The 13,727-nt window shown below is 35.6% G+C and overlaps 1 protein-coding gene across 3 annotated transcripts in view; it reads left to right on the forward strand.

Annotated features, from left to right (window-relative positions):
• The window catches only part of LOC308176663 (transcription initiation factor TFIID subunit 4-like), a 146,794-nt gene that overhangs the window by 96,798 nt on the left and 36,269 nt on the right, over positions 1 to 13,727 (forward strand). For all 3 annotated transcript variants that reach the window (XM_080552733.1, XM_080552732.1, XM_080552734.1), the window contains one exon: positions 4,412 to 4,534. In XM_080552733.1, the coding sequence (XP_080408859.1) occupies positions 4,412 to 4,534 (123 nt within the window). The remainder of the gene's footprint in view (positions 1 to 4,411; positions 4,535 to 13,727) is intronic.

The raw sequence follows: 13,727 nt of genomic DNA on the forward strand, positions 1-13,727 counted from the left end.
TATGCTATTGATATATCCATATTAATTGTGGATGAAGGGAAGTTAAAGAGTGATATTGCATCAGCAGTCCAGTATGAAAATGAGAGTGTGTGAATGCAGCTATCAAGCAGTTGCATCCAATATGAAAATGACAGTGTGTGTGAATGCAGCTATCAAGCAGTTGCATTTCTTGTTCATTGATGTAGTTAGATTAATTTCTGCTAAATCATGTTAATTAACAGGAAATTTATCAAGATGTAGAGTTATTAACAGGTGCTTCATTTGTTTAAATATCTAGAAATTATTTACTGGCTTAGTTAAGAGAGAAACTTTATTGTAACACCAGGCTGCTTTTTTACTTTTAAAATATCACTGGCCATGTAAAGTAAGAAGCTTAGGTAGCTTTAGTTTCATAGGTACTTGTAGAATTAGTTTAAGATCACAAAAGCATTGAAGATGGCTACACTTAATTCACTTTATTTTTAGCACTGAAAATTCAGTAATGACTTTGGAACCGGGCAAAACTGATTGTAAAGTTATTCCCACTTGATGCAGAGAGCCCAGTTCCAGAACATACTGGGGAAAAGAGCTTCCACTGGTCAGGGTTATGCATTCGACATATGGTGGTACACAAGGCACATCTTAAACGTAAATCTCTGTTGACACCAAAGCAGAATGTTTAGTTCTATGTTAATTGCACAGCGCCCACAAAAATCCTTGGTTATTCCTAAACTTCTTTTGCAAGATACCTTCAATAACCGTATCAGGTTTTCTCACTGTTAAAAACAGCCTGTATCTTTCCTTGAATTCACTGAGAGACTGCTGTTGAGTCAGGTGTCAGCAGCCACGTTGTATGAACATCTCTATGACACGTATAGTGTCCCCTTCTTTTGAACTAAAGCCAAGACACTGTTTTTGGTTATTTCCCCAAATACAAAGACTAAAATTGGTGATATTTTTTTGATGTAGAGAAGGAAAGAGATTGGTAGAAGTAATCTGATGTAGGGTATGAAAACATAGGTGTATGTATGTGACTTGGAGATGGAAGCAAGAGAAAGTTGGGATGGGGGAATGAAGAAGCAAACAATGGTGGTAGGTGTGCTTCAAGATGTTAAATATCATCCAGAAATTGTGTCAAATGTCATGCTTGTAACTATCCATAAACTGCAAAGATGTTTTACTGTAAGCAAGTTGATAGTTAATAGTGAGTGTGCAAATATGTTCCCTTAAGCCAGCTGGAGTACACTAATTGCTGCAAGATTAATGTATTTTTTGATAATCAGGATCATAATTCTTTCAATTATTTTTAAATGTAATTTTATGATTCTCTGCCTTCAGATGAGCTTTTAAAAAAATCAGCAGTAATAACTAATTTTTAAGAGGTATGAAAATTTTTATAATACAGTATCAATCAAGTATTCCATCATTTCAGCCATAACTGTAATAAAACTTCAGGATACTATGATCTTACTGATAATGCATATGTGCTTTTGACATATTCGATATGTTTTGAGCAATTAAGGTTTATATAAGGAGGTTTATATTTTCTATTGAAGTACACCAAAGTGTGGATTGTAAAGCCAATATCAGAAACTGTATTGTGTTTTTATGTGGAGTTTTTATACCTGGCAGCATATTCCTTATTTGTGTTCAAGTAGTGCCTGTTAGTCACAATAGGGCTAGGTGATAAGTAAGGCACATAGTACAGGAGATCCGCGTCTGGAGAGCTTATCATCTTAACTGCTGGGTGAGGTGAGGTGAGAGGCACAGGGAAGTGAAGGGAGAGGTTTTGCCAGTACTCACACCGGGTGTCAGTAAAACAGCCCAGCTTCTTTGGCTCTGTGCTGAGCCAGGTTTCCTGTCATCTGGTAAATTAGTTAGTTGAAAATCATGCGTGTTTATTTGGGCAAGTGCTGGGCCAACACATTTGTCATAGATTAGTATTTGATATCAAAACTATCTTTAGCTCTTCTCACTGAATGAAAAATAAAGGACAAAGAACCTGAGAAATAAACGAGTGCAAACCGTTCTGCACACTCTTAAATCTATTTCATGTTTTGGTGAAACAGCACCAGAAACTTTGCAGTTTTCTATGTGAGGGCGGAATATATCCCATTTTATGGAATTTAGAGAAATGGCATGTTTTGCTTTTAATGTTTTAATGGCATGTTTTGCTTCACAATTTGCATGTGCAAAAATAAAACAAAAATTGTTCTTAGAACAGCCTTTCAGAGGCATTATGTGCATACATCACATGTTGAAACAATCAATGTATATTGCAGTACAGGTAGGACAATAGGCAAAGTATTAGCTTACTATTGGTTTGAATGTGTTGACTTTGGATAAGATACTCATATAATAACCTTTTTATTGTACCAGTTATCCATCAGACTATATTTCTGACCCGTACCACCCAGGAAACTAAAACTTCTCTGCTACAAAATTTCTTATTCTGTGAAGCCATCCACTTTACAACTTCGTCTGAGATCACTCTAAGCCAGTTGGCCCTAGCTTAAATATTCATCAGACTTCTGATAATTGTGATAACCCTTATAGGCTGGCAAGCATGGCAAATTAGCAGAAAGATGATTGATCTTTTTTTATATGCAGTTTTATCTTCAACCTTTCCTGGATATATGTTATACTATAGTAATAATTTCTTCTCTAAGGTATTTGCCAGTATCTGGATTTGCACATCTATTTACAGTTGCCTTGAAGCCTCATAATTACAATACAGCTGAAATGTCCATTTTCTTTCCCTGACTACAAATAGGGATCAATCGAATTTTAAATGACTGCTTACGGGCTAGCTTCCGATCATGACCTTTGTAAATGATTAGAGCTCACCACTGTTGCTATCTACCTTGAAAGGGTAAGCGGGCAGGTCTGTCTAACTGGCATTTAATCTGGAAGAGAGCCAAAGATATTGGAGCTAAAAACCTAATATGAGTTGGCAAAGAGAAGTATGTATAGACCTTTGCACTATTATTTAGATATTTTTCCACATTTCTTTTTTGTATTTAGGGAATTCTTTTATCCCGTAGATAAGTGAGATGCTTATTTGTATATAACTTTACATTTCAGTTCTGATAATAACTGAAGTTGTAAAAATATGTAGCATAAAAATGTGAAAGTGGGTTTTCAAACCCTAAATGTACTGAATTTGCTTTTTCTGAAGAACATGAAAATAATCCACTGGTAAATGAATAAAGCTGAAAAATGCATTAATTAAGAGTCATGAGGCAGACCTGCTTTTTCTACACAGAAGTGAATGGAGAAAAAATGCCATACAGTGTGCTTTTTTGCTTAAACCTCCTTTCCTTTTGACATTGGCAAGGTAGTTCAGGCCTCAGTTGTATATGCAGCTCACATTTAAGTAATGGCTGAGATTCTTCTATCTACATCTGTCAGATAAGTTTTATTTTAATGAAGAATTGTGCCTGTATCATGCAATGTCTTTATTATCAGTATTGAATTTCTTGAGGTAGTGTTCCGTGCATTTCTCTTGAGGTAGGATGTCCATGGGATTAGCTAACAAACACCTCCTCTGAATTTTTTGAATGGTTTTGTAAACCCAAAGTTTTGAACATAATAAGAATTATTACTAAGAACTAGGAATGCTTTTTATCTGATTAAAAACATGTACTGTTTACCTAATCAGGTATTTTTTGTGTAATATTAATTATCAGAATTTTTATTAAAGTAGTATAGCTCATGTAACTATGTCTCTTATCATTTACTCTATAAAAGAACTACACAATTAAAACGGGTATGCAATTTTACCTTTTCATCATGTGGTAGCTGGAGTATTTTATCTTATTTTTTGTAGCATGCTGCTCTGTTACATGATGCAAATGGCAGGTTGTTTCCTTAGCCTCACACTGATTGAATGTGTTGTTACCTAAATCCTAATCCTATAAAGCAGTTATAATTCAGTTTGAAGGGTTTTTGTTTCAGTATTACTTTCTGCTAATGTTCTGATAGAGGTCATATACATAAGTTTTGGGGTTTTTTTGAAAGCAAATATCAAGTCTAGTTAAAATATTCAACATAAATCTGAGATGAAAGGACGTGTGAGGTATTGCATTTTTTGAGGGTTTGAATTGGTATTTACATTCTTCCTATCAATTTTAAACTGGGGATATACAGTTAGCATATAGTACTTACTTACTGGCTAAGGCAGTTTTCAAGGATAAGAATGGAGATATATGGAAGTAGAAATCCTGTGAAAAGTCAAGAGAATTTCTGTAACTTTATTGCTCCACTACAAGGCTGTATGTTTGAGCTGCTAAAGTAGTATTTCTAGGACTATGATAGCACTGTTGGTGGTTGCTCATGTCGTGACTTTCAACTTGGGCTTTCAAGTGTGGGAATAACTCTGTTTGATATGACAACAGAATAAAATCTAAACAGATTTTTCTCCCTCTAATAGATGCAGCAACAAGAACTTGCACAAATGAGGCAGAGGGATGCTAATCTAACTGCGTTGGCGGCTATCGGTCCCCGGAAGAAACGGAAGCTTGATTCGCCTGGACTGCTCACCATAGGAGGAGAGGTATGTGTTTATACACAGAATAAGAGAATTGGTTATTTCAAAATCCAGTAGGAGTAACTGTTTTTTAAAAGTTAGTAGGACTAACTAGAGATGCAGCATACTGATATTTTCAGTGAACTGTGTAACTTGGAAAAGGAGATCTAAATTACTGAATTAGAATAACTATGAGTACAGTTTATCTTATTTGCCAGTTAAAATGACATCTTAGTTGTATTTTCAAGTGTTATCTTTCAATAGGTATTTAAAGAATATTTTAGAAGAAAAGCTAAACCTGAAGTATGTAGGTCTCTCCCTAAAAATGCTCTTTTTTTTTTTTCTAGTTTTCTTCTCTCTGTAATCTAAAGGAAAATAGAAAAAAGAGCATGGCATGAAAAATATCTGGGAAAACATAACTGTAGTCTTGCTTACAGTTTGAACTGAGATCTTATATTAATACTAGTAACTGTGGTTCTGTGACAAATGCGTCAAAACGTTTTACAGAATGGCCCTGCAACTGCGAGGATGAGTTTGTAGTCATGCTCAATTGTATGTAATTTTAACAAGAATACTGTGCTCTAGAAATAGAATCAGATTTATTAGCATGTCTTCCCTGTCATTTTAGAGGGAGAAATAGTTATACTACACAATGCAATGCAAAGCCCTCAAAAGCGGGATATATGTTAGCCAAGGTGGAGAACTGTAATAATGTGGTTGTGTTATGTTGGATAACTCTTACAGAGTACTGCATTGTACGGTACATATATAGTTGGGCTTCTTTTGTTTCTACTAAATATGCCTACACAATAGGAGCCAAAGTAATTCTTCCTATTATATGTCTGTTCTGAGGAAAATGCAAACATTTTGTTTTGAATAACTGGCGAACAGTTTTGGCTCAGACATTTGACTGTCTAAATGCCAGGCATTTCCAAAGGCCTTTTTGTTTCCCATTTTGGATAGCTTTTATCAGAGTTCTCTCCCTCTTTTCATGTGCTAAAATTAGTGCTAAGGAATTAGCTGAGCTAGGAATAGAAGTGAATCTTGTTTATGTTCTGATGTTGACCTATGACTTCAGATATGTAGGAAATATTCCTGTTTTCTGGTTAAGTTTGTGTTTCAGACTAAGAGAGCTTCTTGTGTTTTGTGTTGTCCTGTTACATTCTCTTCCTTTTGATCTCCTACCTGGTTTTCCATTCAATAAAGAATTATGTTCTCTTTGTAATGCACCTGTAAGAAATCCTGCAGCAATAGGGCAAGAGAAACTTTTATTAGAAGCTCAGTTGGTTAGAGATAGCATTCGCTTTCACACAAGATTCATTAAAAAAAAAAAGCCTTCTGATAATACATGGATTTGTTCAGTATTTAACAAATATGAATTTCCCACTTGTCTGTACTTGACCGGAAAAATATTTTTTCTGAGTATCAGAACTTAATTTTTATTGTCTATTGCTCTGGTTTTAAAAAACGATCATTTTAAAAGCTTTTATTCTATGATGAACCAAATTGTGGTCACCTTTGTTGAAATATTTTATTCATTTATATATATATATTTATAAATGAATGGTTTTATGGTGAACAGCTTCTGTCTCTCTCTACTTACTCTTCTGGTGCACAGCTTCAAGGCAAGATAAAGATCTGTGGCAAATTCCAAAGGCCATCAGAGAATTTTTTGCCTCCTTCTGTTGCTCCCCTAGCCCAAATTTAATTGAACTTCTCTGTTATTCAACTGGCAAATTATCCTTGAAGCTTCTTCTGATACATGGATTTCCTGGAGTCATGAATTCTGTGGTTCTGCCAGTTCAGACTGAATTGCTCCCTTCTCCTAGCTTCTAACCATGCTGGCCAACTCACACTAGTGTCTGGCTGCAAGCTGATTTCAAGGACTTGGAGACTGTATCTGGATTATTCTGTGTCTTTTCTGGGGTTAGAATTTAAAGCATTGTAGAAGCTGTGTCATGCAAGTTGGCTGCTAGAACGCATACACACACATGCACGCACGTGCTCCCTTTCTGTTAATCTTCTGAGCTACTCATTAGGGCTGTGATGCGGAAATAAACAATAAAAACTCCTCAAAAAAATTTCAGTCTAAAAGGTACTGGAAATTTGTGCCTGATTTCTCTTCTTTGGACTTCTGAAGCTTTACACACAGCATAGAAAGCTATTGTAAGACTGTTGCGTCTTACAGATGTCCTCTTAACCCAATTTCCACCTTGAGATGTCTGACTTCCATAGTAGTCTGTGACCCTTCTCTAAGCAATTTCTAAGCTTCTGAAGTCCTGCTGGTTATAATCTCTGTTAGCAAGGTCCAACTTGGCAAGAGGTTTCTTGGCCTCCCCCCCCGCCTTTTTTTTTTTGTCAAAAGCTCTGCAGTTCATATCAATCACGTTACTGGTCTCCTCATTAATGTCTTTTGACATATACGCCTGTTTTTGTTGCAGCTGGAACACTGCACATGTGCTGATCCAAAGAGATACCATTTACAAACCACCCCACCCCTCCATATTTCAGATGTTGCATTTTTTTTTCCTATTCTGAACTAACTCCTGTTTGATATTTTGCTTAGTCACATTGGACATTTTTTCAGTGAGAAGTCTTGGATTTCAATCCAGCTTCTTGGTTCAACAGAAATACTAGTTTACAATTTCTCTTTGGAAATTTGATCTTTTTAATAATACCCTTTTGATCTGAGCAGGAGGTCAAATTAGGGAGTAGTAATGATTATTTTGCTTAAGAGAAAAAGATGATGGAAAAGCTTGGTGTTTCTGTGATCAAGTACTGTTTGTTGTAAACACAGAAATGATTTTTATACAGCTTTTATAAATGTGAAAAAAAAAGTTGTGCTCATAATTGCAAGTATTTTTCTACCAGCACTTTGTTAAATAGTTTTCTCTAACCTTGTTCGCTGTCGTATACTTGGACAATTTTGGATCTCATTTGGACTGTTTTCCATCTTTTCAGGTCATAGCTATTTTTATATATATATATATATATTTTTTTTATTATTTTTTCTAATGGCAGGATTAGTTTAAATTATCAAGACTAGGCACACGAGTTACCTCTTCTGTGCTAGTACAGCTGTTTTTTTTGGATTAGCTTTACTTGGGGAGATGGAACACTATCAGTATTGGGGTGAGGTTATTTTTCCATTATATGCATTCTTTGATGAAGCCATATGAAAGATTGCTTTCCAAAAAATGGGAAAAAATATTTTAGAGAAAAGTGGATGAGGAAGGGTGAGGCGTCCTCAAATAGCACTGCCACCAGATATGTAACTAGTTTCAGACTGTGATTACACGGTAGCCTGAGCTAATCTGACTGTGATCTCTCTCCCAGTCCCTAGTAGTGCATTCCTACCACTTCCCATTCATTGGTTCTGGCTGTTGGTCTGTGCTAAACCATTTCCATTTGATAAATTGGCAGAAAGCTAACCTAACAACAACAAAAAGGGAATAGTTTCTGCTTAGCTTGCAGAAGTAGTTTGGCGTAGAGCCCACTGAGCACTGGAAAAGGAACCTACAACAAGGCAGAGGCAGCTAACTTGACATCACTTACTCCTCCTTTGCTTACTTTTTGCTGCCTTTCTTGTCTTGTATTTTAGATAGTCTGCTAGAATCAGCTTCCTCTGTAGCAGGCAGTAGTTCCATCCATAGTTCAGCCTGCTTATTATTATAATGCAGTTTAAATCAAGAGTGAAAGAGAAGGAGAAATGAGATACCTTTGGAAGAATTCAGCTTTTCTGTATTGCAAAGTATAAAATATTGCATATGCAGAATCTTATACTTTCATTTAATGATACCAAGCAAAATTATCGGAAAATATCTTTAGATGTTACTGCTTTTTGCAATTTAATGCAGGGATGTCAGATGGTCAGATGTGATGGTATGGAGCAGTGGAAGGCAAAGGTAGGGCGGGGGATGACATATGCAGGAGAGGGAGGACAGCAACTGTTGAAGTTCTTTAGTTAGTATCGTTTAAGCACCTCCATTGTCAGAGTAAAAACAATCAATTTCGAGACATGTTTATTTACCTTCTGGATTTTGAATCTGTTCAGCTTAATTTTGGAAGCTTTTTTCTTGAATTGTAAGGCTTTTAATAATTAGTATTAAAATTTCTTTTCATTTCTGAAATAGTTTGATGTAATTGTAAGAGTTAAAGCTTTAAGAACAGAATTAACCATCACAAGGCTTGTAGCTTTACAACTTAAATATTTGAGTAGTGCTAAGGTGGCATTAATGCAAAATTTGCATATTTCAGGGTTCCTCATATTTGTCTACAGAATGAAAATGTGGAGGTTAAGTGCAAGTATTTTTATTGATTTATTTGTTTAACAATAATACTAATAACATAATTTGGCTTTTCATTAAGACCTATGGCTAGTATCCCAAAATACATAAAGTATATGTTTGAAATATCTGAGGGTATAATTTGTTTAAATATCAAGTGAAAGCCCTCTCCTGGTACTTGCTGGCACAGATGGTTTTTGAATACTGAGCTTCCAAAGGCAGCTTCAGGGCTAGTTCAGTGAATCACCGCTTACTGAAGACAGTCATTTTAGGGATAAGAAAAAACCCTCTCTCTCACATAGTGGAAGAGCAGAGCAGTCATCTTAAGAATATTCAGCAAAGTTTCCTGGAACTCCATCTTCCAAAAATTTGCAGGCCCATTTGTTGGACCAGTGTTCAAGGGAGAGTTGGTAATTTGTTTCTTTTCACAGCCAGCATATATTTGATCCATTATAAGAGGGAACAGAATGTTCTTGCAGACCTGGAATATCCCCAGACAACTACAGTTAAAACAGTGATATTTTGTGTAGAGAAAAGCTAAGTTGTAAAGGACATTAGTGGTTGAAAATATACTTCAGATTCATTCAGTAGCCAATGTGGCTACTAAACTGATCATGAAATCTATTTCTGGCAGAAGGCGCCACATTTTTTCTTCTTATTAAATTCATCTTTACAATGGTATAATTTAAGCATTTTAAAGCTGTTTTCATGTTAAGGTTTTGTATAAAATGTGTTTAAGATCCTGGTTTAAGACTTGGAAATCTCTGTTATACTAGAGACTTGAAAATGCATATAGAGATAAGTTACTTAATATTCCTCTCTCTCAGATCTTTACACTACTAGTAGTTGGAAAGAAGGATGAATTCATGTCTATTTGGAAGGCACTTGGGTACTATAACAAAATTCAAAAAACTACTTTTGACTCCAGTCTCTTTTCAGTCGTCCAGTACTGAATGTGATTAATTTGTTTGCACGTTACAACTGGCATTCTCACTTCATGCATGAGTTATCTATAGTCATTTCAGCAGCCCCTGCAATTATCCCTCAAAACCATTGTTAATTTCTTTTTTTGTCCAAAAGAAATCAGTTTATTAGGTATTTTTCTATTTGGAATGGTTCACGCATGATAAACAAGTACGACAGAGCTGTCTCTTGGAAAACAAGACCTTGTTTCCTTCCTTTCTTACCCTTTTGAACAAAAAGAGATGTGCGGTCTGTCCTACCACAAGTCTTTGTTGCAGAAAGGTTGTACAGTGGGTTCTCTCTGAAGTGTCTACTCAATATTGTGTAGATACAGAAGTTCATAAATCAGCCAATATAACTTTGAGGCATAACCGCTTCTGACAGATCTGAAAGAGAACCATTTTATAGTCTTTTATTTGGGGGAAAAACACCAATCGTTGGGATTGCTGTGCTCTGAGCAAATCTTTGGGCTATTCCCTCACCTTTTTGGAACTAAGGTAATTTTATGGCATCCACTTTCAAAGGTCTTTGGAATGACTTGTTCTACAGCTCAAGTCTCAGCTTGGGCTTCATAGCTATATAGCTGGCTCTTGAAAAATTGCCTTCTAAGTGGTCAAGATATGTTTAAAAAGCAATTGAATCTAAAGATCCTTTACACTGGTTAAATTTGAGCTATATGAAAGCAGATGCAAAAGGTGTTACGGTCTGTTTTGAGTGTTTATGGTCCAAGAAGTTAAAGCTCTCTTCTCATGCTTTTAAGCCTGTGGACTAAAAGCAGAAGAGGAGAAATTTTTATGATTTATTATCTCATTGTCCTTTTAAGCACTCTTTGCTCCATGCATCACTGACATGATAGAATGCAGTGGCTATCTCAGTTCTGTTTCGGTGTAGGATGTCACTCTTGCAGATAGTTGTGATTTCCCTTTTAGGTATACCAAAACTATCAGATAAATATATGGGTTTGAATTTTCAGGTAGACAGAAGGAAATTAAGGAGTCTGTCCTTATCACTTATTTTATGGAATTACATGCATACTATGGAATTATATGCATACCTCCTAATGAATCTTTGAAAATCCTAAGGTCAGTTCAGCTATTGTGGCTTGTTTTGCTTATCGTTTTCAAAAATCAAAATGTGTAAATATTAAAATCATTCACAATAAATGTATTAATATGTATTTGAAAACCAAAGTCTTTTGAAAGACTTTACAGATATTTTCCTAATAATTGTACCTATTTCTCTCATTCTTAAGTAAGTGAGTTTTCAATTTAAAAATGAGTTGCCCCAAAGATGAAGTACTGTGTTTCAGATGTAATTTCAAATTGTTTTAGTCCATCGTGAATATTTATATATATATATATATATATATAAAACTGTGGTTTTATTTTGTAAAAAATAATTGTAAACATTAATTTAACACATTTCAGATTCAGCAATAAAAAGTAGAAAGACCTTAAATAGGATGGGCTATGCCAAGTTTACATTGTTGATGAATAATTCTAATTTGGAGTGAATGTATGGAACTACATTTCTGTGCCTGTTGCAAACAGGCAGAAATACAGACAGCGAGTCAGGAGGCAGTAGAACAATTTTGCATGGATCTCAGTTGACAGGAGGAAAAAAAGTCACTCGGCGATGCAAGAAAATAGAAAGTGGCTCTGTGCCAGCAAAAACATTCTTTTTTACTAGTAGAACAGGTTTGCGTACTGTATGTATTCCTTTGATCTGTGGAACACAAAATATTCTGACAGAGGTTCAATGATATTAATCATTTTTCCTTATTGGCCAAGACAAATTTGATTTTTACTTTATATGGAGATGGAAAGGGTAGTTGATCCCATCTGCGTAATGTTGATCTAACACACAGAAGGAGACCATTAGAGCATTTCTTTCTGTGCTTTTCAAAGGTTTCTTACTGGAGCCTTACATAGCGTTTTGTCTTTTAATTACAATCCTCCTTGGCTTAAAAAAAAGGAGGGGGGGAGGACAGCATTGCATGTTAAAAAGGAAAATAATTTTCAGTGTAGTAATTTTAAATACAACCTTTTTATTAATGGATACTTCATAAATATTGTCAGTGTGTGCAGCTTATTATGGGAAATGAGACCTTGGCAAAATGACTTTTGAGTAGTTAATAGTTCATCCATTGTTTGTCAGTGCCTATAGAGGTCTGTTGCTGTTACCTGTGGAAGAGAATTCTTTTTCTTCCTGCAAAAGGGAGCTACCTTGAGTATTTGTGGGGATGGAGGGTATGTGAGTGTGTTGTTGCTTTTTTAGGGTGTTATTTTGGTCTAGGAGTTGTGTTATTTATGTTTATTGTATTTTCAATCATCTTCTCCCTTCAGTATCTGAATACCAAGGAGAGAAATGCTAAAGTACATTTTGTGGCCGCTGTTTTTCTGACACTTGCAATTCTAGAATTTTTCTTTCTTCTGGCTAAGTACAATTGGTAAGTCTAAGAGAAAGACAGTCTGAAAGGGCCTGGCTGAGGGATTGTCAAAATTGACTTGAGAAGGTAAGGCCCAAGGTGCAATGACATTATTTTAGATGTCACTGAAACTAGTTCTTAAAATCCGAGCAGAAAGTTTCCATGCTATAATTTTTCAATATATGCACGGTAAGATTTGGCATCTTACAATAACAGTGTTTCCCTTCTAACTCACCCTCCTCCAAAAGAGTCATGTGAATCATCATATAGTTTTATTAACTTCTCCCTTCCATCCCATTTAATGCCAGATAAATTCTGTGGTGTTTTTGTTTGTTTGTTTGCTTAATTTATTTTTTTTTATTTTTGGCTAAAAAAATCCATTTACTGCAGCTGAGGTTCTGAAAAAGCCTGAAGAAATTTATTGGGATGCCCATTCTTGGACTTTATCAGTCTGATTCTATACAGGAGGTCAAGTCATCCATTGGTCCTACAAAGAGTGACAGCTTAGGGTATCAGTATTTAACATTTTAGTTTCCTCTGAACCTTTAGGCAAACAGACTTGAACTTCAAGGGAATCCTGTTACTAGCTTCTGAGATAAACAGGTTGTGCAGAAGTACTGAACATAATTTTTGTTATTTCACCCAATATAAATTGTAGAACCAAACCATTGTCTGAGCCCCCTTCCAAACACAAGTATCTGAAGTCTGCTTCAGTTCCTTCTGAGGTATTTCAGAGAATATCTCCTCACAGGGATAATGTGGTCTATCCGAGAGTCTCTCTTACGTTTCATAATAGAAGACATAGTGAAAACAGTTTGGAATAATCAGAGAAGCTCCTCTTTGAAAAAGTAGTTATCAGTACAAGCTTTGTAAACTCTTGAAGAAACTCCTGAAGTGGATGTGGCCACCGTTGCACAGTATGCTTCAGGTGCAACAGGATTCTGTTGATAAGGAGAGTCTTCTTGAATTCAAAAAAAAAAAAAAAAAAAAAAAAAAAAGAGGGGGGGGAACCTGGTAGATAAACTTTTCATTCAGAACTTGTCCTATCGTGTGTAGTAAAAACGATCCCCTCATCTTAAGTAGCTCTATTTTGGGGGGGGGGGAAAGCTGTGTGTATGAAAGAGAAGGAAGACAGGCCTTTGTGGTTTCCTTTTACCACATATAAGTCTCCCAAGATTGCACTGTAAGGCTGAATGGTTTCTTTATCAGTTTAGGAGTATTTCATGTATGCATAGTATTTATGTGCATTTGTGTCCAAATTTTACAGTCAGGCCCCTACTACAGGTTTTGTAAGTGATGACATTGTGAAATGACATAATATCAGCAGTTTGTGGTGCAAGCAGATTTATTGTGATGAATTTGTTGTTTAATGAATGTGATGTGTTATTAGCCCCTATAACCTACTGTGTACTGTAAGAATATTTTGATCAAACACTGGTTTAATTTGGGAATTAGTGTGCACACAACTTCTACCTGTTGACTAGTCTGTTAGAATCCACATTCTTCTTTTAGAATTTGGCTTTCTAAAATTAGTCAGTGATAA

Source organism: Anser brachyrhynchus (assembly GCF_964034855.1).
Source record: "Anser brachyrhynchus genome assembly, chromosome: 12".
Taxonomy (NCBI): Eukaryota; Metazoa; Chordata; class Aves; order Anseriformes; family Anatidae; genus Anser; species Anser brachyrhynchus.